The sequence below is a fragment of the Rhinopithecus roxellana genome, chromosome 11 (genome assembly GCF_007565055.1).
Source record: "Rhinopithecus roxellana isolate Shanxi Qingling chromosome 11, ASM756505v1, whole genome shotgun sequence".
NCBI classification, from domain to species: domain Eukaryota; kingdom Metazoa; phylum Chordata; class Mammalia; order Primates; family Cercopithecidae; genus Rhinopithecus; species Rhinopithecus roxellana.
The window spans coordinates 78,188,746-78,214,437 of record NC_044559.1 but is presented as its reverse complement, the minus strand read 5'-3'; the positions used below and the strand labels follow the sequence as shown (position 1 = coordinate 78,214,437).

General features: G+C 44.8%; 1 protein-coding gene across 1 annotated transcript in view; it reads right to left on the bottom strand.

Annotated features, from left to right (window-relative positions):
- PDLIM1 (PDZ and LIM domain 1) overlaps positions 1-24,749 on the bottom strand; it is a 55,712-nt gene extending 30,963 nt beyond the window's left edge. The window contains exons 1-3 of the mRNA XM_010366244.2: positions 24,237-24,749; positions 3,928-4,079; positions 1,287-1,374 (exon numbers count right to left, since the gene is read on the bottom strand). Of these exons, the coding sequence (XP_010364546.1) occupies positions 1,287-1,374; positions 3,928-4,079; positions 24,237-24,332 (336 nt within the window). The 5' untranslated portion in view covers positions 24,333-24,749. The remainder of the gene's footprint in view (positions 1-1,286; positions 1,375-3,927; positions 4,080-24,236) is intronic.
- Between the last annotated feature and the right edge of the window lie 943 nt (positions 24,750-25,692).

Genomic DNA, 25,692 nt, shown 5'->3' with positions numbered 1-25,692 from the left:
CGAACTTTTCTGAGAGGAGTTGTAGAGAAGAATATGTTCACGTCAGTTTTGAAATGATGCAAAATGATCCTTAAAATGACTCTTGGGATTTTTAATCATTATTTTTACTATCTTAAAATGGCAAAAATTTTGTGTGACTTCATTTTTGAAATTTTAATGGATTCTATTTGAGAAAATATGACTTATATCGAACCACCCAATTAACACACACTAATATACCAAGTGAGTTCAACTTCATACAAGTTTGTTTTATGTATACAAGATAGCTAGCTATATATTGTATTTTAATTATATCTTAATTCACCATAAACACTAAATAGTATCCCCAATTTCAAAAAATAAATTAAATTTCAAATCGTCAACATTGGGTCAAATGCATAACCATCACAAACCAGTCTAAAATTTTCAAAAGGCATTATCAACATACTAGTTTATCATTACTAATTCATTAATGTATCCAACAGACACATACTTTATGACAAGTAGCATGTTGGGTGTGAGGAATTTTACAAAAGATGTTCTAAACATCTCTAAGTTTGTCTCTTATTTCAAAAACAATACCCATGCATGCAGATGTGTAGAAGACACACATAAGGCAGAAAGAAATAAAATCATCTATAATCTAACTTCTGAGAGATGTATTCACAAATATGGGATCTTAGGGCAGTCTGCTGTCCTGAGAAATTCTATCTGGATGACAAATTGTATACTACATACTGCTTTTTTTTATATTAATTGCCACTTTGTTTTAGTAATTTTAAAGTCTCACTAGAAGTTTCACTGTAACAAAAATAGAGATTTCCACTCCATGGCTCACAGAAATATAACAGGGGCATAAGGTGGGGAGAAGCAGGGCTTCCTATTACATATCCCCCGATTTCTTCCAGGCTCTAGGCCTCCAGACCTAAACTTATTTCCATCCCTGTCATGATTCACTTGTTGCTAAAATCCATAACGAGCTGAATAGCTCCTTGACTTCACTGTGATCCTGCCAACCCTTCCCACGCAGGAAGGCTTCCACCGGCTTCCCTTATCGCCTTCCGACCCCCTGCTTCCAGCCGAGGACACAGCGTCACTGCCCTGGGGTTTTCCAGCCCTTTCCTCCTGCAGTTCCCTTACGGGAAGAACTGAACAAGAGCCAGATACCAGCAGTGACAGTGGAGGGCTCTCCCTGCGGTCTCATCCTCAGGCCTCCAGGGCAGGAAAAACAGGAATGTGCTGAGCAGTGTCAGAAATGGCAAACTGCTGGGTGGTGAGAGTAGCGGCAATGGTGAGCAAGAACTTACCTGGGGTTCAGAGGCTAAATTCATCTTGTATGGATGACGCTTCCCCCCCTCCTCCGTCACCAGAGGAGACCAGACTTTATGTTCAGATCTACAACAGATTAACAAAAGCTGCTGTTTCACTCATGCAAAATAAATATATCCCAAAGACAAACTGGAAAAATGCCCCCTCTTTCCTGGACTAGACTCTGAACTAGCACCTTCCCATCAGCCCTACTTTCCATTTGCCACCAGGTTGATCTTTTAAACACCCCCAACTGATAACATTCATAGCTGATGCCTCCCAACACTTTGGGAGGCCGAGGTGGGTGAATCACTTGAGGTCAGGAGTTCAACATCAGCCTGGCCAACATGGTGAAACCCCATCTCCACTAAAAATACAAAAATTAGCCGGGTGTGGTGGCATTCGCCTGTAATCCCAGCTACTCGGGAGGCTGAGGCAGGAGAATCGCTTAAACCCAGGAGGCAGAGGTTGCAGTGAGCCCAGAGAGTGCTACTGCGCTTCAGCCTGAGTGATAGAGCGAGACTCCATCTCAAAAAAGAAAAAAAAAAAGAAAAAAGAGAAGAATGCCCCTCTTTTGCGCTTATAGACAATTTTCTTTGTACCAATCACAGAGCAATGATTTTACTTTAGTCTCAGTTTTCATTAGTGTAGTTGTTTCCTCTCTTGCAGGTAGAAAATATTTATACTTATCTTTACTTATTTATTTATTTATTTATTTATTTATTTATTTATTTTTTGAGACAGAGTCTCGCTCTGTCACCCAGGCTGGAGTACAATGAATGGCATGATCTCGACTAACTGCACCTCCCAGGCTCAAGCGATTCTCCCACCTCAGCCTCCCGAGTAGCTGGGATTATAGGCACCTGCCATCATCCCTGGCTAATTTTTTTGTATTTTTGTAGAAACAGGGTTTCACCATGTTGGTCAGGCTGGTCTTGAACTCCTGACCTCAGGTGATCCACCCGCCTTGGCCTCCCAAAGTGCTGGGATTACAGGCATGAGCCATCCACACCTGGCCATACTTAACTTTATATTTGTCACAATGTCTGTGCCAGATATATGCAAGATGTCCCTGTTCAACATGTCAGTAAATAAATTTAAAAATCAATTAATCAATCAATGAAAGAATGTACTGAACTCAGGCTTGAAGGCAGAGGATTTGGACTAAGATAGAAATGGAGATGAGAATGAAGGGCAGATGTGCTTTGGAGGGGGTAGTAATAACACGGTGTACCTCTCATGGGGTAGGTCTCTGAAATGTACAAAATATTTTGAGATACTCCCCCACACTCGATCCACCTGCCAGTCCTGTGCCACAAGGCAAAAAAAAAAAAAAAAAGCAAAAAACATACTTCACAGATGAGAATCTAAGCAAAGGGTTCATGACAAAGAGCTATGGCAGCTAAGGTTAGTGAAATAACAGATGATCAGAATGAAACATCTGAATTTGATGCAGTAGGAAACAGGGAGCCACTGAGGGTTGAACCAAATCACTTCTGAAATCCTGCCTTTGCAGGGCACCTTCCAAGGCTAAACGAAAGAAGAATGGAAATTCTACCCTAATTACAGCTCCCGAGGTACTGTCCTCATTCATCCCTTTATCCCCAGCACTCCCTGCTTGTCGTGTACTTAAAGTTACACTCAGCACTCTGCTGCTAATGTGTTGAAGTTTTTCTCTGTTATAGAAATCTCCTGGCATGGTACCCACTGCTCACTGCTCAGTATAGTGCAGTAGGAGCAGCATCCTAAGGACATTTTTTTTTTCTTGAGACAGAGTTTTCCCTCTGTCGCCCAGGCTGGAGTGCAGTGGTGCCATGTGGGCTCACTGCAACCTCCGCCTCCTGGGTTCAAGTGATTCTCCTGCCTCAGCCACCCAAGTAGCTGGAACTACAGGCGCCTGCCACCACGCCCTGCTAATTTTCTAATTTTTAGTGGAGATACGGTTTCACCGTGTTGGCCAGGCTGGTCTCAAACTCCAGACCTCAAGTGATTTGCCTGCCTTGGCCTCCCAAAGTGCTAGAATTACAGGCAGAGCCACCGCACCTGGCCGGGACATTTTACTTAATCAAAATTTTGGTTAGTTAAGTTGAATCAAATGAAAATGCAGATATCTTACTGAAAGAAGCCCACATCACAAGAAGCACTGTGAAAATTAGAGGGGGGCCGGGCATGGTGGCTCACACCTGTAATTCTAGCACTTTGGGAGGCCAAGGCAAGTGGATCACCTGAGGTCAGAAGTTTGAGGCCAGCCTGGCCAACATGGTGAAACCCCATCTCTACTAAAAATACAGAAATTAGCTGGCTGTGGTGGTGCAAATCTGTAATCCCAGCTACTCAGGAGGCTAAGGCAGGAGAATCACTTGAACCCGGGAGGCAGAGGTTGCAGTGAGCCGAGATTGCACCACTGCACTCTAGCCTGGGCAACAGAGTAAGAATCCGTCTCAAAAAAAAAAAAAAAAAAAAAAAGAGGGGAAATAAGCAATCTGAAGTTCAAATTCCACAGATCTTTTGGCATGCCTATAGTATATACACAGCACTGAGCTAGAAGGTCTGGGGGATTCTGAGATAGGAAAGGCAGTCGCTGCCCACAAACAGCTTCTACTCAATCAGAAATGAACCAAACGTTTCTATAGGCTTCACCTGGCGACAGTGAGCGTCATGTTGTCTGTGCAGCCTTTGATTCTGTTCTGAGCTTCCAAGTGCGTCATATTGCTGGTATTTTCCCCATCAATGGCTGTGATTACATCTCCGATACATAAATCAGCTAGAGCCGCCTTGCTTCCAGGAGTGACCTAGAAAAAAGGGGACAGCAGGCTAGTTACTATTTGTCTCCAAACCACTAAGTTATCACCAAGTTAAGTATTCACTGATATGGAGCAAAGCCCTGAAAAACAAAAGAGGACTGAAATCATAAGCTTAAATAATAACAATCATTTATGTTATCATTGACAAAGAGTGCTTTTTTAATATGATCTCATTGTATCCTTATAGCAACCTCGTGAGAAAGGAGGACAAATAGCAGTCCCCATTTCCAAGACAAGGAACTGAGGCTTAGATAGACCTATGGCTTACCCAGGACCACCCAACTAGTATATTATTATATTACTAGTCCTCCAATTAGTGTATTACTGAGCCAGGACACAAACCCTGAACAGATCTGATGTCCTTCCCACTGAACCATGTTTGCTTCCTTGAAATTAGTTAATTACATTTAAAAAAAATACACATTTAGAGAACATTATATACTATAACACCAGTTTCTTTAAAAATCTTAATAATGTTATATATGCAAAAGAAAGTAGAAACACTGCACACTAAATTGTTCAGAGTTACACAGTTTTGCAATGTTTTTTACAATATTGAATTACTTTTAATTTTAAAAATTATTGGCCAGGCATGGTGGCTCACGCCTGTAATCCCCAGCACTTTGGGAGGCCAAGGCAGGCGGATCACCTGAGGTCAGGAGCTCAAGACCAGCCTGGCCAACATGGTGAAACCCTGTCTCTACCAAAAATACAAAAAAATTAGCCAGGTGTGATCTCAGCTCCTCAGGAGGCTGAGGCAGGAGGATCGCTTGAACCCAGAAGGTGGAGGTTGCAGTGAGCCAAGATCATGCCTCTGTACTCCAGCATGGGCAACAGAGTGAGATTTTGTCTCAAAAAATAATAATAAAATAAAATTTAAAAAAATAAAAAATTGTTAAAAGCAATCAAGGATATCCTAAAGTATGGTAGTGTAGGTTTATACTGGTTTAATCTCCCAAAATGACCAGGGTCATTCCACATAGGCAGCTGGTTTTCTGCAGACTGATGCTTCTAAAACCAGTGGTTCCAAATTGACAGATCACTGATGCTTGGGGGAAGCCAATCAATTACTGCAATAGGTCCTTAAATTCACCTGCCTACAGAGCAATACATGCGGACTCAATACATATCACATCTCCTACACTGATGTACAACTATTTTTTAAGTGAATATATATGCTATTAGAATGAACAAGATCCAAACTCATTTTGAAATAGTACTCACCTCAGAGTACTATTTCTAACCAAGGTATTTGGTTAGATTTTCTAAACTAAGGTATACTAAAAATATTACTGTCATCATCCCAGGGTAAGTCCACAACTTTTTTTTTCCACATTACAAGACCTTCCTGGATGGGAATTCCAAGCCCGCAGGAGCAGGATGGCAGTAACACCCCCAGGCTCCCAGGGCCCACAGGGCTCTGGCCACCCTTTGGAGAAGGTCCCTTCACTCTCGGGATCCAATTGAGAAAGATCTTACGAACACCTGGGTGTCTCCTTATGGCTGAACCACAGGTAACAGGTTCTTCAAGGCACCAAACCAGGACACACAAGTTAGGCCCTAAACCTCAGTATCTGATGCAGTTTTCAGCAGCTACAGTTTCCAATTAGCCCTCAGCGCAGCTAGTGTGGTGCCGCTATTACGGTGCATTCCCATCAGCACCCTGACCCCATAAAATGAGGACAAGACAAGCTGATCCTTGAGGTCCCTTCTGGCCCGCACATTCTATGACTTTATCAGGCAAAACTCTCCTGGAATGTGGCAGGATGTGGAAACCAGTACCGAGATCCTGACCTCCTAACCTTCCTTTCTGGCTTTCCCATCATTTGTTTACCAGAGATCTGGGTTTTAGGAAACGAAAGCAGCCTCTTGATTCAAGGTTCAGATCTTCCCCTCATCCAGCCACTGGGACAGGACTTTTTATCCAGGCAAGCACAGGCCGCTCTCATTTCAGTGAACAATGGAGAGTTAGCTTCTGAGTCATCCAGTGCGTGCAATAAAAAAAAAAAAAAATTCCTCCATTTTCTGACCTATTGTCCTGAGAAGATTGATCTGGTGCATCATCATATACATTTCACTGTTACTAAAGGACAACGCAGGCTTATTTTTTAAATGGCCCTAAGCATCACTTTATTTGGGATTGGCAAGGGTTCTTGATGGGCAAACTCTAACTCCAAGGAGAGCAGCCTGAATCAAGGAGAATAATGCCTGATGGAACTCACTTATCATGGCTAAATCTAGCAGTTTCAAAGAGCAGTCCCCTCAGGACGAAATAAGGCCGCTAAAGCCAGTGCCTCCCACCCCAGCCGCATCATGCGTCTTCCCCACTGGGCTCCAGCTACAGGGCCTCAGGACTTTCACACCTGCTTTTACCTTGGCCTGATTAACTTCTCATCTTCCAGGTGTCTGTGTAAACAACCGTTCTTCTCAAAGAGGCCTTCCCTCAACCTCCAATCTAAGCTATACCCCCACAGTCTTCTTTTTTTTTTTTTTTTTAAGACTGAGTTTCACTCTTGTTGCCAGGCTGCAGTGCAGTGGCGCAATCTCAGCTCACTGCAACCTCCACCTCCCGGGTTCAAGCGATTCTCCTGTCTCAGCCTCCTGAGTAGCTGGGATTACAGGCTACGCCACCATGTCCAGCTAATTTTTTACATTTTTAGAAGAGATGGGGTTTTCTCAGCATGTTGGCCGGGCTGGTCTCAAACTCCTGACCTCAGGTGATCCACCCGCCTAGGCCTCCCAAAGTGCTAAGATTACAGGCATGAGCCACCACTCCCAGTCATCCTTTTAATATACTTGGTTCTTCCTCATGGCACTGGTCACTTTATGTTTCCAAATCTTCTTGGTGGATTAGTTTGTTTAATGTTGAAAGACCTACTCAGCAGTAAGAAGCATGAGGGCAGGATTTTGTCTGCCTTCTGTGCTGTGATATTGCAAAAATTTTAACAGTGAGAAAATTATGACAGTGAAAGAGATCTGGCCTAACCAACTCCATCTTGCCTTTAACCTCCAAACTGTCCTTGATCATTCCTGGGCATCAGCAAAGCTAACTTTGGGAGAAATTTTAGTGTATAGTTTAAATGATGGTAGCACTTTCCAAAACTAAACTGTCTTTGAAAAACTAATGAAAGTCCACTAGGTTAGGAGGACGAGAGGGGCCTGAATTGTGCTAAGACGTAGGTATAGTTAAATGATTACCAGCCATTATTCCAGAGCTCACAATATTTGCAACTTCCCCAGTTACTCCTGTAAATAACACCCCTATTGTAGAACCTAAGCCTGGCCTTTCACGATGTCCTTTCAGGCTTGTGCATTTCTGACTACCAGATGCCTCCCACCAACATGCAAACTCAACACACCATTTTCCACACCCCTGTGATGGCATGCCCAACCAATCAGCATTGACGTTCCCTAGCCCCCTGCCTGCCGAACTCCTAGCCTTCAACTTTCGTGGAGGCTGATTTGAGTAATAATAAAACTCAAGTCTTCCATTTAGCCAGCTCTACGTATATTAAACTTTCTGTATTGCAATCCTCTATCTTGATAAATCAGCTCTATCTGGGCAATGGGCAAGAACCCATTGGGCAGTTATAATATCCTCAGCACCCAATAACTGGAACATAGTAGGTGCTCAATAAATATCTGTATAATAAACGACTGGCTCTAAAACACCTAGTGTTGTTAAATATGTAATCAGGCTGCTTCTTTTTATCTTTAAAACGAATTATTTCAAAAACATCAAAAATATTTTTATTTCAAAACTCAAATAATCATTTGCCTCTACATTGCTATCCTGAAGCATGACCACTCACAAAACTCAAATAATGAGACTGGAACTGGAGAGGTTGAGAAGATGAAAAAAAAGTTTCCTTTCACTTTTTTACACTGAACTGCTGAGAAGTCCAGAATGTCCAGCATTTGGTTCCAACTGTTTTGTGGGAGAGACATTTCTGCTAAGTATATCCCAACAGGTCCTGGACAAGCTAAAACCAGTCTTAGGAGCCCCAAGCCTGAGTAATTGAGGTCTGGTCATCCTATCTTTCAGTCTAATTTCTTTGTTGCTTTTTTTTTTAAAGCCAAACTGGTAAGAAGCCAAAGGAAATCTCAGAAAGTCACAAGCAACATCAGATAGGACTTGAAAGAAATTACACATACAGATTAAGTTCACATTCTTTTATATCTTTTTTGGAGGAAAAAGTGGATTTAAACAAATTATGGGATTTGCCTTTCCAAAGCCCTTTCATATACGATCTCCTATTTGAGATAATAATATGATTACCTCACCACCAACATATTAGATAAACTTTACCATTGAGAAAATTGAGATTCAGAGAAATTGTGAGGAGTTCAAGTTCACACAGCTAAAGGCTAAGTCTGAACTTGAAAGGCTCTCTCATTGCAAATTCCATTCCTTTTTGCTTTAGCACACCGCCACAAGCAGAGGCTCCAAACTCAACTGTCAAAGCCAAAAAAAAATCCAGGAGACTCATCTGCAGTGGCCTTTTACATAGGACCTGGAGTGTCACAAGGTCCTGCTGCTGGCTGAGTGCCTCCCCACCATGGGACAGTCACTCCCACACCCTGTACTGATCTGAGGCCTAGTAACCCCACCCATTATAAAATTAACAAATCATAACACAGAGTGACAAAGGTTACAGGACAGAAGGCCTGTGCCTCTAACACTGGATAGTTCCTGTCTTGAATGGTGGATTCCAATCCTTGCCAAACACTATTTATCACAATCATAATCATAACGACAGCCATCAGTTAATGAGCGTTTAGGTACCAAGCATGACAAAGTCTTTAGCAAGGGTTAACTCACCAATATTCACGTGATGCTACCAGACAGGCAATGTTATCTGCATCACTACAGAAGAGGAAATGGAGGAACAGGGGTTAAGCAGTTTGCCTGAGGTTGCACAGCTGGTGAGCGGCAGGCCACAGCAGGCTCCAGAGTCCACCCACTTAACCAACTAGGCCACATTATCTGTTCTAATTTCCTCCTGACCATCAGAACCAGCTCCTAATGGATTCAGCTTCAATTTCTTAAAAAAAAACTTCTGGGCTAGGCATGGTGGCTCATGCCTATAATCCCAGCACTGTGGGAGACCAAGGTAAGTGGCCCGCCTTGAGCTCAGGAGTTCGAGACCAGCCTGGGCGACATGGCAAAACCCTGTCGCTACAAAATACAAAAAAATTTTGAGGGAGTGGTGGCACATGCCTGGTAGTCCCAGCTACTCAGGAGGCTGAGGTGGGATGATGGCTTATGCCCAGGAGGTAGAGGCTGCAGTGAGCTGAGACTGTGCCACTGAACTCCAGCCTGGGTGATAGAGTGAGACTTTGTCTCAGAAAAAGAAAAACAAATTGTATACTCACCCCCATTTGTTCAATGAACATGCCATTCATTGCCAGCCTTCTTCGCCAGAGACCACACAACTAGATCACACAACTCTTGCTGCATAAGAATAAATGGAGACAGGAATGGTGGATCATGCTTGTAATCCCAGCACTTTGGGAGGCCAAGCACTTTTGGGAGGTCAGATGGCCAGATGGCAGGCAGATCACATGAGCTCAGGAGTTCAAGACCAGCCTGGCCAAGATGGTGAAACCCCGTCTCTACTAAAAATACAAAAATTAGCCAGCTGTGGTGATGCACACCACCTGTAATCCCAATTACGCAGGGCGCTGAGACAGGAGAATTGCTTGAACCCGGGAGGCAGAGGTTGCAGTGAACCAAGATCGCACCACTGTACTCCAGCCTGGGCGACAGAGTAAGACTGTCTTAAAAAAAAAAAAAGCAAATGGGTTTAGGCACAATTTCCACTAATGAACAATCTACCATTTTCTGCTCAATTCATTCTTGTGTCCCTCACTTTTTGTCCCCACCAGCACCCCCAGGTAGGTACTGCTTGTTTAGAGGCCAACATGTTCTCTACTCCAAGTTCATAATGCATCTTTAAGACCTGTCCACTGCTGCCAGTCCTGAGCACATAAGAAGGTTTTTGAAGTTTAACTGCACTTCTAACTGGTGTAAATAAAATAGGATGACGATGTAGCTCTCCCACTTTCTTCAACTTACATTTAAATAACTACATACCTAAATGACACTACTATCATACAGAACTGGATGCATACCCATGACAAATAAAAAGATAACCCTCCTCCTCAGTGATAATGGCATGTTTCCACTTCATCCCTCCCCTGTTCCCTCCTTCTCTCTCTGTTCATTCACTTATCAGACATCCTTATGTACATTCTGAAAGACAGTGTAACTTGTTCATTAAGATGTGGTTTCTGGAGTCAGATGATCAGGGTTCAAGTCCTGCCTGGCTTGTAAGCTAAGTGTCCTTGGGCAGGATATTTTACCTCTGTGTAAACAAGAATGCACCAAGGATGAAAAGAACAGCTTTGACATCAGAAGGCTGTTGCAAGGATTACATGAAGCAATTTAGGCAGAGCCCCCACTGTCAGGGCTCCAGAAATGTAAGCTATTGTTTGTAGATTCCAGGAACCACACAAGGCACTGGAACGCAGCTGTGAAAAGGGTGGTGCCTGCCATCAAGAAGCTCACAATCTCCTGGGGGAGACAAGCATGTACAACAGCTGATGAGTGTTGTGCTAGAACCAATAAGGCAGTAGGAGCCTAAAGGCGGAATCACAGAACACTCCCTGGAGCAGGTGCTGCTTAAAACTGTGCAAAGCCACAAAAGGAAAAAAGCAAAAGGAAAGAGCATGCCAAGTCTCAAGAAAGAAAGAAAAGAAAGAAATTTAGCAAGTGAAGGGAGAGGACGGGGACGAGGCTGGAGATGTAAACATAGACTAGGAGACCAACAAAGAAGTTGAAACATAGCATCTGACATTGACTGCCCAGTTAACTGCCAAGAAACAACCACTGAGCCTTAGCTCTGCTGAGATTAAGCTGACTACATTTGACAGATGCTCTCTAACAGCCGCTCAAAGCAGCAAACCCATTCAAGGGATCACCTGTTCGGCCTCTAGGTCAGCCATTCTGTGGCTGGCTTTCCCTAGTGGGTCTTTCAGAAGGCAGTCCTACTTAAAAATCACATGTTCTACTGACAGCTAGGTGGGGTTCCTTTAACTCTCTGGCTCAAGATTGAAACCTAGAGGCCCATGAAATGGACCCAGCCCGCAGTCTTGTTTTTTTCTTACATTTAAATTACATGCCAATATTCATATATCAGCAAATTTCACTCAAACCCCTAGATTCTCAGCTTCTTTTGAAAAATTAGAAAATCTGGCAATTCTGGGCCTAGATTCCCATATGACAACAATCAGCACCAAATGAGGAGCCTCTGATCCTCTATATGAGACACATGCTCTCCATTTAGCCATAGTCTCTACCATGTTCTACTACCCCAGCCACAGAAACCCAGTACCTGTTACCATTTATCATCATTCTTGCAGCTATTAATTTTCTGACTACCTCACCTACTCAAAACTCATTTATTATGGTATATAAGTTTCTAGACATTTTTTCCCATTCTAATATACACATATGATTATACTTTATACCACCATATAACTACCTTCTTGACTCTTCTAATACAGTATGAGGAAAAAATAATTGAGTAGAGCTTGCTGGGTGAGGCAATTCAAACCTCAACTCTAATGCTTTTCCTCTCCACTGCCTTAAAGGATGCCAGTTTTTAGGGGAAACCATTTTGGAGGTCTGGTCCATCATCATTTGTTGATTCAACCAACACGCTGAGCTCTGTATGCTACACACTGGGCAGAGTCAGAGTTCACTGTGATTATTCAGGGGATCAAAACATTGCCCCCGTGCTAAAAACGGTTTGGACTAGGGATTATAATTTGCCTTCTGTAAAATTACTAAAGCAGAAATGAATGCAGCAAGAAAATATGATTCTAAAACAAGCCAAGCAACATTCTTATTTAATTCTCATAGGCAAAGAAACAGTTTTGGTGGGCAAAGACAGCAGAGATCCCATTGGGGGCCCACTGGGATTCAGAGATGAGGAAAAATATGATTTACCAGGCAACTTCCTGCTACAAACAGGCCATATGCTTCAACTCTAGGCAACATAAACCCAATGCCAGCTTCTTTTTTTTTTTTTTTTTTTTTTGAGACAAAGTCTCGCTCTGTCGCCCAGGCTGGAGTGTGGTGGCGTGATCCTGGCTCACTGCAACCTCCGCCTCCCAGATGCAAGCAATTCTCTATCTCAGCCTCCCAAGTAGCTGGGATTATAGGCACCACCATGCCCAGCTAATTTTCGTATTTTTAGTAGAGACAGAGTTTCACCATCTTGGCCAGGCTGGTCTTGAACTCCTGACCTGTGATCCACCTGCCTCAGCCTCCCAAAGTGCTAGGATTACAGGCGTGAGCCACTGCGCCCGGCCCCAGCTTCTTAAAAGTTGCATTTTTTAAAATGTTCTTTTACATATATAACATACAGAATTTAACAAAAATGAGTAAGTATGAGCATATTAGTCCTTTTTAGTAAATTTTCTTTTAAAAAAAAAACAAATTTTAGGCCAGGCATGGTGGCTCACACCTGTAATCCCAGCTCTTTGGGAGGTCAGGGCGGGTGGATCACTAGAGGTCAGGAGTTCAAGACCAGCCTAGCCAACATGGCAAAACCCCATCTCTACTAAAAATACAAAAAAATTAGCCGGGTGGTGGCAGGTGCCTGTAATCCCAGCTACTCAGGAGGCTGAGGCAGGAGAATCACTTGAACCTGGGAGGCAGAGGTTGCAATGAGCCAAGATCATCCCACTGCACTCTAGGCTGGGCAACAGAGCGAGATTCCATCTCCAAAAAAAAAAAAAAAAAAAATTAAAAAAAAACTCTTAGATTGCCTCCTAGCCCCTTGATACAAATGAGTTTGTGACCACTGGCTCAGTTTAAAAGTTATGGAAAGCAAGATTATATGTAGAAATACTTTATGACTAGGATTACCAAACACCCTGATTTGCCCAAAACAGTAACCTATTTTCCCAGCTTAACTATCAAGACCACCCCATTTCATTCTCAGAAGTACTCCAGCCTGGATGATAAACAGTACTGCTGCCTTTTTGACAGAGGTGGGGGTTTTAACCAAATACTTGTCAAATGGTTTAAATGGTTCTAAGGCAGAGGTTTTTGTTTCATTTTTTTCTTTTTCTTGAGCGAAAAGCCGTGTCTATGCAGAAGGTTTATTTGTGGACAGGACTACAGGTCAATTTCCTGACTCTTCATGGAACATTGTTAACCTTGCCCCTTGGAGTTGGCATCTAAACCTCAGGCCAGAAATCAACCCCGCTCACTAATACTCAGCCAACTGTGATATTTGCAAGGATGAGGCAATGGTTTCCAAACAGGTTGGTCTTCAGATCCCATGGGGGCAGGGATTAAAAATATAGATAGAGCTCCACACCCCATCTCAGATCCACCAAAGATAGCCTATACAGTGAAATCCAAGAACCCATATATTTTTAAAGCTTCCCAGAAAATGTTAATGCTCATCAGGTTTGGAAACACCAAGAGAGATGATGACTATCTTTGCCCCTTAAACTCTCTCCCTGAGTGAATGTTAAAGTCATCAGGTAGACAAAAAGTAATTAGACCCTAAAATCTCAGCTCCTCCAGAAACGCCTTCAAGGGCAGAACTTATACTCCTATAAAATACATAGAAAGTCCTTGAAAGGAATATCCATCAGAACAGTATTTATCTATCTCTTACCAAAACAGACTTAAAAAAAAAAAAAAAAAAAATAGGCCAGGCAGGGGTGGCTCATGCCCATAATCCCAGCACTTTGGGAGGCCACAGCAGGAAGATTGCCTAAGCCCAGGAACTTGAAACTAGCCTGGGCAACATAGTGGGACCCTGTCTCTAAATAAATTAAAAATTAGCCAGGCATGCAGTCCCAGCTACTCGAGGAGACTGAGGTGTGAGGATCGCTTAAGCTGGGAGGAGGTCGAGGCTGCAGTTAGCTATGAGCACCACTACACTCCAGCTTGGGCAACAGAGTAGGATGCTGTCTCAAACAAAAAAATATAGCCCCTGTAATGTTGGTTAACACCCCTGAAAGTGCTATGCAAATAGAGCATTATATAAGTAATTTTTTTTTTTTTTTTAATAAACAGAGATGGAGTCTCGCTGTGTTGGCCAGGGTGGTCTTGAACTCCTGGCCTCAAGCAATCCTCACACCTCGGCCTTCCAAAGTGTTAGTTTCACAGGCATGAGCCACTGCGTCCATCCAGTAGAAGTATAATTAACTCCAAACAAGATTCTAAATAACTCGACATGGGTCCTATTTTCCCTTGGCCAGAAAACTCACAGCTAAATGTAGTGTGCAATTACAGAACCAACTGATTCAAAGTTCCTGGCACTTCTCTCTGTTTCCTCTTCTATGTTCCAATTTTTTGTTAAATCTTATGTGTGTTCTTGTGTTTTAAATATTGTAAATATGTAAGTAAGTGAAAGACAAGCCTAAGACAAGCCTGCAAGTAAGTGAAAGAGACAGCCTAAATAATGATAGTATCAATAATAATAATATACAACTGGGATAAAGAAATGTGAGATTCAAGTTCAATCTCAATGCTACACGCCTTTAAGCATAATCTCCGCTGATTTAATAGTTGTGTCAAGGTATCTGGGTACAAATTTAACAGTTTCTAAACTGCGGATAAAGCAGGACCCAGCCCTGTAGGATGCCATTTAGATGTGGAATTTGAACTCTCTTTAGTCAGAATCTTCTGACTCAGTATGTTTGTAAGCCGAGGCTGTGGCACAGACTTCACAGCCACATTATAGCTGCAGAAGCTGTATGCACTTATACAGGGTGACCTGAAAACATAAGACTGTTGCAAAATGTTCTTGGTTAGTCTATGACCATTTTCTCAGGGAAATGAGGCAATAAAATAGGGTAGGTGCTTGTAGACAAGTTGTGCCTTAATCCAGCTTCACACTGTGCATGATGCAAAAAGAAGTTATTAGTGCTAAGGGGTGACAGTTCAAAGAGACGTGCTGCTCTCTCAGTCTGAAAGACCGACAACCATTTCTCAGATAGGAATATAATAAAACAGGTAGCCAAATAGAATACCCTGACTAAATTCTTAAGAAGTCATTGAGGCCAGGCGCGGTGGCTCATGCCGGTAATCCCAGCACTTTGGGAGGCTAAGATGAGTGGATCACTTGAAGTCAGGAGTTCAAGGCCAGCCTGTTCACCAACATGGTGAAACCCCATCTCTACTAAAAATACAAAAATTAGTCAGGTGTGATGGCGCAGGCTTGTAATCCCAGCTACTTGGGAGGCTGAGGTGGGAGGATCACTTGAACCCAGGAGATGGAGGTTGCAATGAGCCAAGATCATGCCACTGCACTCCAGCCCAGGCGACAGAGCGAGACTCGGTCAAGAAGTCATCAAGTTCCTCAAAAGTTTCCAAACAAGCTCCTATGAGCCCTATGTGCTTTTAAATAGTTCCAACAGCTGCCACCCATAACCCAAAGCCTAAACACTCACTAAACCTTGAGGGAATTACTCTCTCTGACTCAGTATCTTCATTTGTCAAATGAAATTCATAATGCATCAACCTCATCAGGTTGTTGGAAGGGTTAAATGAGACTGCGTTTGTAAAGAGTTCAGAACAATGCCTGGCATGTAATAAACACTCAATATGTAGTAGCTACCATTAATATTTGTTGAATAGTACCACTAGGCTCTCTCTATATACCATATTAATCTTCACCACAACCTTTGAAGATAAGAGCTATTATTCCTACACTGCAAATGAGGACACTGAATTTTCAGGGGTTAACCTGTCCAAAAACATACAAGCTAGTAAATGGACAAGATAAGGTTTGAACCAGATCTAGCAGATATCAAAAATGTATTTTTCCCTTGACATCAAGATATCTTTAATTCTTGATTTGTTACAGTAAAAATAAGGCAGAAAGCACAAAGCAATGAAGTCCAAATAGTTCACTGTGATATAGTAATTTGGTTTTAGAAATGCTACGTGTATGGAAAAAGTCTGGAAATGTCTGCAGCCAGCTGTTCACTGTGTTTACCTCTGGAAAGTAAGATTGGGAAAGCCTTTTACCTTTCTGTAGGTTTATATTGTCCGATCTTTTAAACAATTACGCGGGCTTCTATGTAACCTTTACTGAAGGATGACATGTATACAGCACAAATGGTAACTATACAGCTGACTGAATTCTCACACACAGAACACACCCAAGGAAACAGCATGAGATAAAGAAACAGAACATTACCTGAACTGCTAAAGCTCCCTCTGCCCGCTTTCCGTCACTGACCTCCTGACAAAGGTCTGCCATGATCCTGACTGCTAATACTGTAGATTAATTCTGTCTAATTTTATGTAAATGGAATCACACAGTATTTACTCTTTACTCTTAGGTATGGCCTTTTTCTCTCAATGTGTGTGTGTGTGTGTGTGTGTGTGTGTGTGTCTCCTCCGTGTCACTGTGCATAGTTGTAATTTCTTCATTCTTGTTGCTGTGATGTTTTATATCATATTATTACACCCACTACTTATCTATTCTATTGCTGTTAGACATGTGAATCATTTCAAATTTGGGGCTATCGCCCGGGCGCGGTGGCTCAAGCCTGTAATCCCAGCACTTTGGGAGGCCGAGACGGGCGGATCACGAGGTCAGGAGATCGAGACCATCCTGGCTAATACGGTGAAACCCTGTCTCTACTTAAAAATACAAAAAACTAGCCGGGCGACGAGGCGGGCGCCTGTAGTCCCAGCTACTCGGGAGGCTGAGGCAGGAGAATGGCGTAAACCCGGGAGGCGGAGCTTGCAGTGAGCTGAGATCTGGCCACTGCACTCCAGCCTGGGTGGCAGAGCAAGACTCCGTCTCAAAAAAAGAAAAAAAAAAAAACAAATTTGGGGCTATTATGAAAAGTGTTGCTTGGAAAATTCTCAAACTTGTCCTTTAGCACTCATGTGGACCCAGTTTCTATTGAGTATTTAACTAGGAGAACTGTTGGGTTATATGGTATGGGTATGTTCAGCTTCAGAAGCACAAGGATTTTTTATTTTTTTTTAAACAAATGGGTGCAGGGCCGGGCGCGGTGGCTCAAGCCTGTAATCCCAGCACTTTGGGAGGCCGAGACGGGTGGATCACGAGGTCAGGAGATCGAGACCATCCTGGCTAACACCGTGAAACCCCGTCTCTACTAAAAAATACAAAAAACTAGCCGGGCGAGGTGGCGGGCGCCTGTAGTCCCAGCTACTCGGGAGGCTGAGGCAGGAGAATGGCGTAAACCCGGGAGGCGGAGCTTGCAGTGAGCTGAGATCCGGCCACTGCACTCCAGCCTGGGCGGTAGAGCCAGACTCCGTCTCAAAAAAAAAAAAAAAAAAATGGGTGCAAACTATTTGCTGTATCAACCACATTTAATCTATCTGTATGCTTTTTTTTTTTTTTAAGATGGAGTTTTGCTCTTGTTGCCCAGGCTGGAGTGCAGTGGCATGATTTCGGCTCACTGGAACCTCCACCTCCCGGGTTCAAGCAATTCTCCTGCCTCAGCCTCTTGAGCAGCTGGGACTACAGGTGCCTGCCACCACGCCCGGCTAATTTTTGAATTTTTAGTGCAGACGGGGTTTCACCATGTTGGCCAGGCTGGCCTCAAACTCCTGACCTCAGGTGATTCGCCCACCTTGGCCTCCAAGTGCTGGGATTACAGGCACGAGGCACCGTGCCTGGCCTCTGTATGCATTTTCAATATCTTTATCTAAACTAGGTCCTATCTATGTTCTTATTGTGTTACTTGATACGAATGGTCATGTCTATAAAAAGTAGTCCCTGAGTCTTCAGTCAGGAATCTGGCCTCCTACAAGACCACTGTGTTCTTCAGAAAATCATTTTTAGTACTTATGGCATTTACCAAGGAGACAGTGTACTACATATGGGAAAGTACACCACAGAACTCAGCCACGGATGAGCAGCCTGATTTACCCAGGATGTGACTAACAACAATATCAATAATCACACAGGGTGCTAACAGCCATACAGATATTCCTTTTTTGTCTTAGGTTTCATGGGTATATTCGGTTTTGGACTTAGCTTGGCTACCGCAAGGTGGAACTGTTCACTGCCTGGTCATCTTCATCTACCACAAGAACCGTTCCCAATTGCCCTCCTACCCGCCACAAACAGGTCTTTCTCTAGCCAATCCTTCCACTCCTCTGCTCTTCTGTTCTTCACTGTCCAAGTGGACATGGAACCTCATAACTGGACTATAAATTCTCCCAAGTGGGGCTATGACTTCCAGTTTTTCGGGGGGACAGCGAAGGGAGGTGCTGCTTTCTGAGGTGCTCTGAGCTGAGGTCCTAAGGCAACTGGAGAGCTACCCCCGCCAACCTCAGGGGCATGAGAGGCTCCAGGGTGTGGAGCCCAGGAGTGTCTTATCCCTCATGTTGAAGCCTGCACCACCCTTAGCACTTTTCAAAGCCGTGTGCTGGATTAACACCGTTAGCAATGAAATATTAACAGTTATGGCTTATTAGGAGGCAGAACATAGTGGTTAAAGCTGGCCTGGAAGTGAGTCTGCCTGGCTTCACTTCCCAGCTCTGCAATTGTCTGACTTTGTGTTCTGTGTCCCTCTGTCATGGGTTGTGGGGAATACAGAAGATAATGTAAGTGCATGCTTAGCACAGAGCAGGCACTCAAAAAATGTTAGCTGCTATTAATATATTACTATGGCATAGAGATTAAGACTACAGGCTTGGAAGCCGGACTCCCTAGCCAAACTCCAGCTCTACCACTCACTGGTGTATGATGCAGGCTGTGTACTTAATGTCTCCATGCCTCAGTTCCCTCATCTGTAAAACGGGGATCTGAATCCTACTTCACAAAATACATGTGAAGATCACTGAATATATTATGGTCTTAGAATGGTGCCTGGCATATTAAAAGTCCTGTATATGTTTTAACTATGGTTATTATTGCAAGCAGATCAAATAAATATTTCTCACACAAATCTTTCAAATGTAAATGGATGCTGCTGTGATTAACAGAACACAAATTCATCTGAAACACTCCTGAATTCATAGTGTTTTCTAAATCAACTTATGATTGAAGGTACAACTAATGCCATGAGAGACTAGGACACTCTAACAATAAAAAAAGTGGGCTCTTGGTTCATGCCTGTAATCCCAGCACTTTGGGAGACCAAGGTGGCAGGTCACTTGAGGCCAAGAGTTTGAGACCAGCCTGGTCAACACGGCGAAACCCCATCTCTACTAAAAATACAAAAATTAGCCACGCGTGGTGGCCCATGCCTGTGATCCCAGCTACTCAGGAGGCTGAGGCACAAGAATCGCTTGAACCCGGGAGGTGGAGGTTGCAGTGAGCCAAGATCATGCCACTGCACTCTAGCCTGGGCGACAGAGCGAGACCCTGTCTCAAAAAAAAAAAAAAAAAAAAAAGTACACTCTTATATTCAAAGGGTATGAAAACCTCTGGGTTGCTTGTTTATTATTTTATCTTTACAGGGAATATTATTTTATCTTTATAGGGAACTGAACCCAAGAGAAGACATATGATTTTCCCAGGATCACTCACCGAGGTGCTCAGGACTAGAACTCAGCTTGAGTCCCTGCCTTGGACATTGTACCAGGCCGCCAATTAAAGTCCTGGAAGCTTCCCCCAGGCTTTCCTCTGAGACCTACTGGAAGTAAAATAATCCTTTAAAAGTTAGTTTTCTAACACAACCACTTTTGCTCCAGTGTCTACCCTATCCTTTACAAGGAAGTTGAGTAGTAAGTTGGCCAGTGAGAAATTATGTAAATTCAAACAAATTACCTAACCTGTGGGCGCCTGAGCTTTCTTATTTGCAAAAGGCAAAGAATGCTAGCTTTCCTCTCCTCTGTGGAGCAAGAGTAAGGCATGGCCTAAGAATGTGCCAGTCCTATCCTGGTCCCAGCACACAGCAATTCCTTGGTGCTTTTCCCAGTCCTGGTCAGCCTAGGAGAATATGACCCAGATGGTTAGACGACACTGTCCTCTCAGTCATCTGCCTGGCTGCAATACCCTAAAGCCATTGTTCTTCCCTCTTGCCTCCTCAAACAAACCAGCAAGGTTGGCATCAGGAGTTTGGGGAGGGGAGAGTATCTGGTCAGAGGGTGATAACGCAGTACGGGCTCAGGCATTCTCTTTGATTTGTCCTCTTCCCCCTCTCTCCTTAAGTCAACTGTGAGTAGCTGAAGTCGCTAATATTTCCCAGGTATCAACTTCACAGACTAAGGGGCATGCAGCACAATGGCCATTAAAACATAATGATTCTTTTTGGACATTTCTTGCTTTTCATAATTTCACAGACAAACCCTTCTCTTTCTATCTTTAGGACATGATGTAAAATCTATCTGAATCCGGAAATACCACTCTTAAAAATCAGAAATGACCCTCTGGCCACAGTATCCATTATTAAGCACCCCTTGGGATACTTGAGAAAAGGCATAAGCATTGCATTTGCCACAAAACCACTCAGTTCTTAGCAAAGGGTTCCCCAGGACTCCAGAGACAAATGAGCAACTCCTCCAACTAAGGGCATCCCTTGATCTTGGCCTCACCCCTTCCTGTCTTTTATCAGTTGCTGGAAGAGAAAAACAGTCAACATAAACTGAGTTGCAATGTTGGCCTGAGTATTTCTCTGGAGGTTTCCCTTGAAAGTAACTAGAGGGAATAAGAAATGGGCATGGAAAATTTTTTTAATTAAAAAAAAAAACACCTCAAGGAAATGGGCAAGTGTTGATTTGAAGCAGGAACTGACAGAAAAAAATATTAGAGAACAGTGGCAAATGTGTGGCTGGATCATCAGGGAACACAAGGCAAGAGCACTAAACAAGAATGTGGGTAAAAGAAGAAAGCTAGCCTATGTCCACTTAAAGTTGGAAATCTAGATTGAAATTTTAAGTTGATCACGATACTAGATGAAAACGTTAAGGAGCTAAAGAAGCTATTCACACACACACACACATGTTCTGTATGAGTCTGTTCAGAAACAGGCAAAATTAAGCTATGGTATTTGGGATACCTAATTTAGGTGATAAAACTATGAAGAAAAGCAAGGATTACCATAGGTCAGGATAGCGTTACATTTAGGGAACTTTTGGTGCTGCAATACTCTATTTCTTGACTTGGGTAGTGACTATACAGGTGCTTGCTTTATAATCATTTGCTATGCATTTGTATTTTACGATATTTTTATTCCACAATAAAAAATAAAGTTGAAAAATAAAAAAATTTCAAGTACATAAGATTAGCATTATATTAAGAAGCTTTGGCCGGGCGCGGTGGCTCAAGCCTGTAATCCCAGCACTTTGGGAGGCCGAGACGGGTGGATCACGAGGTCAGGAGATCGAGACCACCCTGGCTAACACCGTGAAACCCCGTCTCTAATAAAAAAAAAAATACAAAAAACTAGCCGGGCGAGGTGGCGGGCGCCTGTAGTCCCAGCTACTCAGGAGGCTGAGACAGGAGAATGGGAGAATGGCGGGAACCCGGGAGGCGGAGCTTGCAGTGAGCTGAGATCCGGCCACTGCACTCCAGCCTGGGCGACAGAGCGAGACTCCGTCTCGGGAAAAAAAAAAAAAAAGAAAAAAAAGAAGCTTTAGCAGTTTAGCAAAAGACTGGAGCCAATACCAGAATAATTCATGCAAGAGAAAGCAAACATGGTCATTTAAATAAAAGGCACTCCTCTCCAAGCCTAATTTTATGGTTTGCTTTGGTGTGGAGGCTCAAAGTCTATCATATACAAAATCATACCAGCAAACTGCCCAGGATGATAAATAATGTAGCATACCTACCAATCAGAAAGTGTGTACAGCTCTTTGTCAATGCTCACATTTCCTCACTATCACTATTTATGGAGCACTGTCACATACCTTAACTCACAGCCAGGGGCTGGTGCTATCCACACTGCAGAGATTTTTTTTTTTTTTTAAGTCTCATTTTATTAGACAGTGGAAGCCTTAGACAGTGGAAGATTCACCCCAGGTACAGCTCAAGCATGACACTGGACCAGCACCAGATCTCAGATGGCCATCCCAGGGTCCCTTTATAACAATGACTTTCCCATTCCCATGAGGTGAACAGGCTCACAATTTTTCCATGTGTTAATAAGAAGCTGAAGAGAAACAAGTAAATTACTGTCAGCATGAAAAGGTTACCTCTTCTGAGTCACTTTCACTTTTCAATTAAAGCACCTGCCAAAGGCATTATAAAGATTAGCTTCCCTCACTAGACTATGAACACCTTGAGAATGGAGCTGTGCCCCCTCATTTCTCAAGAGTTTGAGTGGTTTCTGGAATATGATACCTGCTCATTAAACACGTGCACACGCCATCGATAAATAATATAAATAATAAATGAATTCATTAATATATGAAGGTAAAAACCGATGAATTCACAGTGTGGTGTTTTCCACCCCATTCCCTCATTCATTCATGCATTAAGACTTTTAAAAGCAGCTAAAATGAAAGGCAGTAACTGCCCTTTTAACAGATTGCCAATACATCCTCCACTACTTTAAAAAGGGTTTCATGTCATATATAAATTTCAGAAGTGGAGAGGGCTGACAGGTTAATTATAGACACAAAGAACAGGGACAAATGGACTATGAGGTAAGCGAGTTGAAATGTGCAGAGGCAATGTCCTCCCTAGACAAGCATTTATTAATAAGCCTGCAAGGATTTACCCAGCCCGGCCAGGCACAGGTCTGCACCAAGCTTGGGGGCAATTTGGGGAAGGCACAGTTCCTGCGCTTGAGGAATTCGGCTGGTGGCTGGAAAGGCGGTGTGTACCTTTGAGAATAATCAGAGGTCTCTGTGGGACGAGGCAAACAGGTGGAAGATAAGGCCCAAAAACTGACACCTGCCTACTCTTTTAGCGGGGTGAGATAGTCAGAGAAGACCTCCTCACCGGGCCAGGCCAACCCGGAAAGAAGCATGGGTAGGACTGTGGCTGGCAGACAAGTCAAGAGGAGGCCACCAATTCTTCTCCTGCAACTCCCACCAAACTCCTTCAGCTGCTGGAGGCAGGGGCTTGAGTCAAAAGGATCCATAAGGATCATTCCCTTTCTTCTCCACCCTTCCCCCAACCCCAAGCAAAAAAGGATGTTTAGAAGGCCTGGGAGACAGGCTGAAGGGCCCAAGAATGGAATGTGCCGCCTACGGGCAAGGAGTGGCCATGGTTGGAAAGAAAGGGGACTTCTTTTTCTCCCTTTCCTCATTCGAGGGACTTATTGAGTCTCTTCTTGGTGCCCAAGCACTTAACGTGACATCTCTCAGTGGGACATCAACCTGTGTTTGGCCAGATTAAATGGCGAAAGCCCAGACCTCTGAACACTGAGTCTGGGTCAGGGGGGCAATGGTTCTGGTGGCCCCTGATACAACGAGTCCCTCTAAAGATCCGAGGCCCCTCTAAGATTTCAAGCACCATCACCCCAGCCCAGGTGGAAACCCCATCCCAGTATCTACTCATGCCCTGAGAAAAAAGGGCTGGTGCGGGGAGGGGAAGGAGATAATCTGGGAATGCTAGGAAGAACGACGGCGGGGCCACGTTCCGCAGAGGGGAGAAGAATGAACAAGAGGGTTTACTTGAGTTTGTTTGTTGTGTTTATTTCCCAAATCCAGCACATTCTCCAAAAGGCATTCAAGGGGCGAGCCTCGGCCGTGGATCAAGTCCAAAGAACGTGTTTCGGTTGTTTTTTTTAGGTTAACCCCACTTACCCCCCACCCCAGTAAACTTGCCACCCACCCCACCTCACTTTCCAGGTCTTTCCTGTTGCGTTCGGCTGCACTTAGATTTGGGAAGAAGTGCCATCTTCCAGCGCCCCGTCCCCTCGCTGGTCGACAAAGAACTAACACCCGCCCCGCCGCGCTTCCGGGGCCAAGGAACGAAAACTGCCTTCTTTTTTCTGGCATACACTGAGCGCGCCCGCAGCTGGCCGGCCAGCCCGGAGCGCAGCCTCCGCGAAGGTGCGGCGGCGAGCGGCGGGGCCCGGGAGCTAGGAGAGCGCTCAACGAAGAGAGCACCTGGACGCGCCCCGCGGCGGTCCCGACTCCGTCCCCGACAGCGCCAGCGGGGGCCCAGTCTCCGCTCATCCCCTCCCAGAGCGTCCCGCTTCCACGCGCGTCCCAGCTGCTCTTACCCGGGAAATGGCGAGAGGCTGCTCGAAGTCCTTGCCGCCCACGAGGCGGAAGCCCCACGGCCCCGGGCCCTGGAGGACGATCTGCTGGGTGGTCATGGCGCGGCTGTGGCGGGCGACTACCTGCGGGGACAGACGGGCAGGACGCGCGGCACGGCTTACAGGGCTCCCACGGCAGCTGTCGTAGAAAGAGAAGGGCGGCGCGGGCCCGGGTAGCCTCGGGCTGGCGGGGGCAGGGCAACCGCTAGGGCCAGGGCGGGGTGGGCTCCGCCCAGGCCGCGTAGCCGCCCGCCGCCCTCCGCCCCGCCTGTCCTGCCGCCCGCAGCCGCTCCCCGCCCTGCGCGCCAGCCTAGGGACCCCGGCCCGGAGTACCGCCGAGAGAGCGCGAGTCAGATGCGGGGCCGGGGCTCTCGGCAGCTCTGCCCGGGACCCCACAGCGCCTCCCTCCCTCCTGTACGCACGGCCCCACCGTGGCTCTCAGGCCCAGGGCGGGTGCTAGGTGAGAGGGAAGTAGGTCCCAACAGCGAGACAAACTCGCGCCTAGTGCATTGTAAAATGAGAATTTTTGAAGTGCTGTGCCAAATCAGCCCTCTGAGGTCAGCTCCGGCTTCCCATTTGCTTTTTGTAATCGATAATGATGTTTAAAAGGTGCTTTTCGAATGATCTCATTTGATGCTGAGGCAACGGGGGCGTTTAGTCCCATTTTACAGATGAAGTAACTGAGTCTGCTCAGTAGGTGAGAAGACTTGCCCGAGGCTACACCACTCGTCAGCATCTGGACCACTGCCAGGTCCCAGTGCTACAGAACCCCATCCTGGAACTTTTATAATGCTAATGAGACCATCACACAGTTTATAACTGAACTTCAAGACCTTCCTAGAAATCTGTCCTCCAGGCTGGATGGAGTTCGTAGTAGGTTCTGACCTCAACAGTTCAAACCTCAAGTTTGGGGCGGGCCAAGGGCTAAGTAGGTGCAAAAAAAGAGCTGAGTCGGGAGACCTAGATTCCCAGCCTCCCATCAGCCTCCTAGCCAGGCTCCCTGACGCCCTCCTGGTCGAGTGCATTCTCCACGCCGGACCAGATCACGTCTTATGCTGTCCATGGCGTCCCCACCTCACCACGAGTAAAAACCCAGATCCTTACAATGCCGACAGGGCCACACGTAGAATGGCCCCAACTCCCTCTCTGACCCCAACTCCTCCTGCCCTTTCCTCACCTGCCCGCCACTCTGCCAGGCTGTGCTCCTTGCTCCTGACTCAGGGCCCTGTCTGCAATGCTCTTCTACCAGACATCCCCACCACTCTCTGTGTTCACATGTCATTTTCTAGGGGCTGGACACGTGGCTCAAGCCTGGAATCCCAGCACTTTGGAAGGCTGAGGCAGGAGGATCAGTTGAGCCCAGGAATTCTAGACCAGCCCCAGCAACATGGCAAGACCCTGTCTCTACAAAAAAATAAAA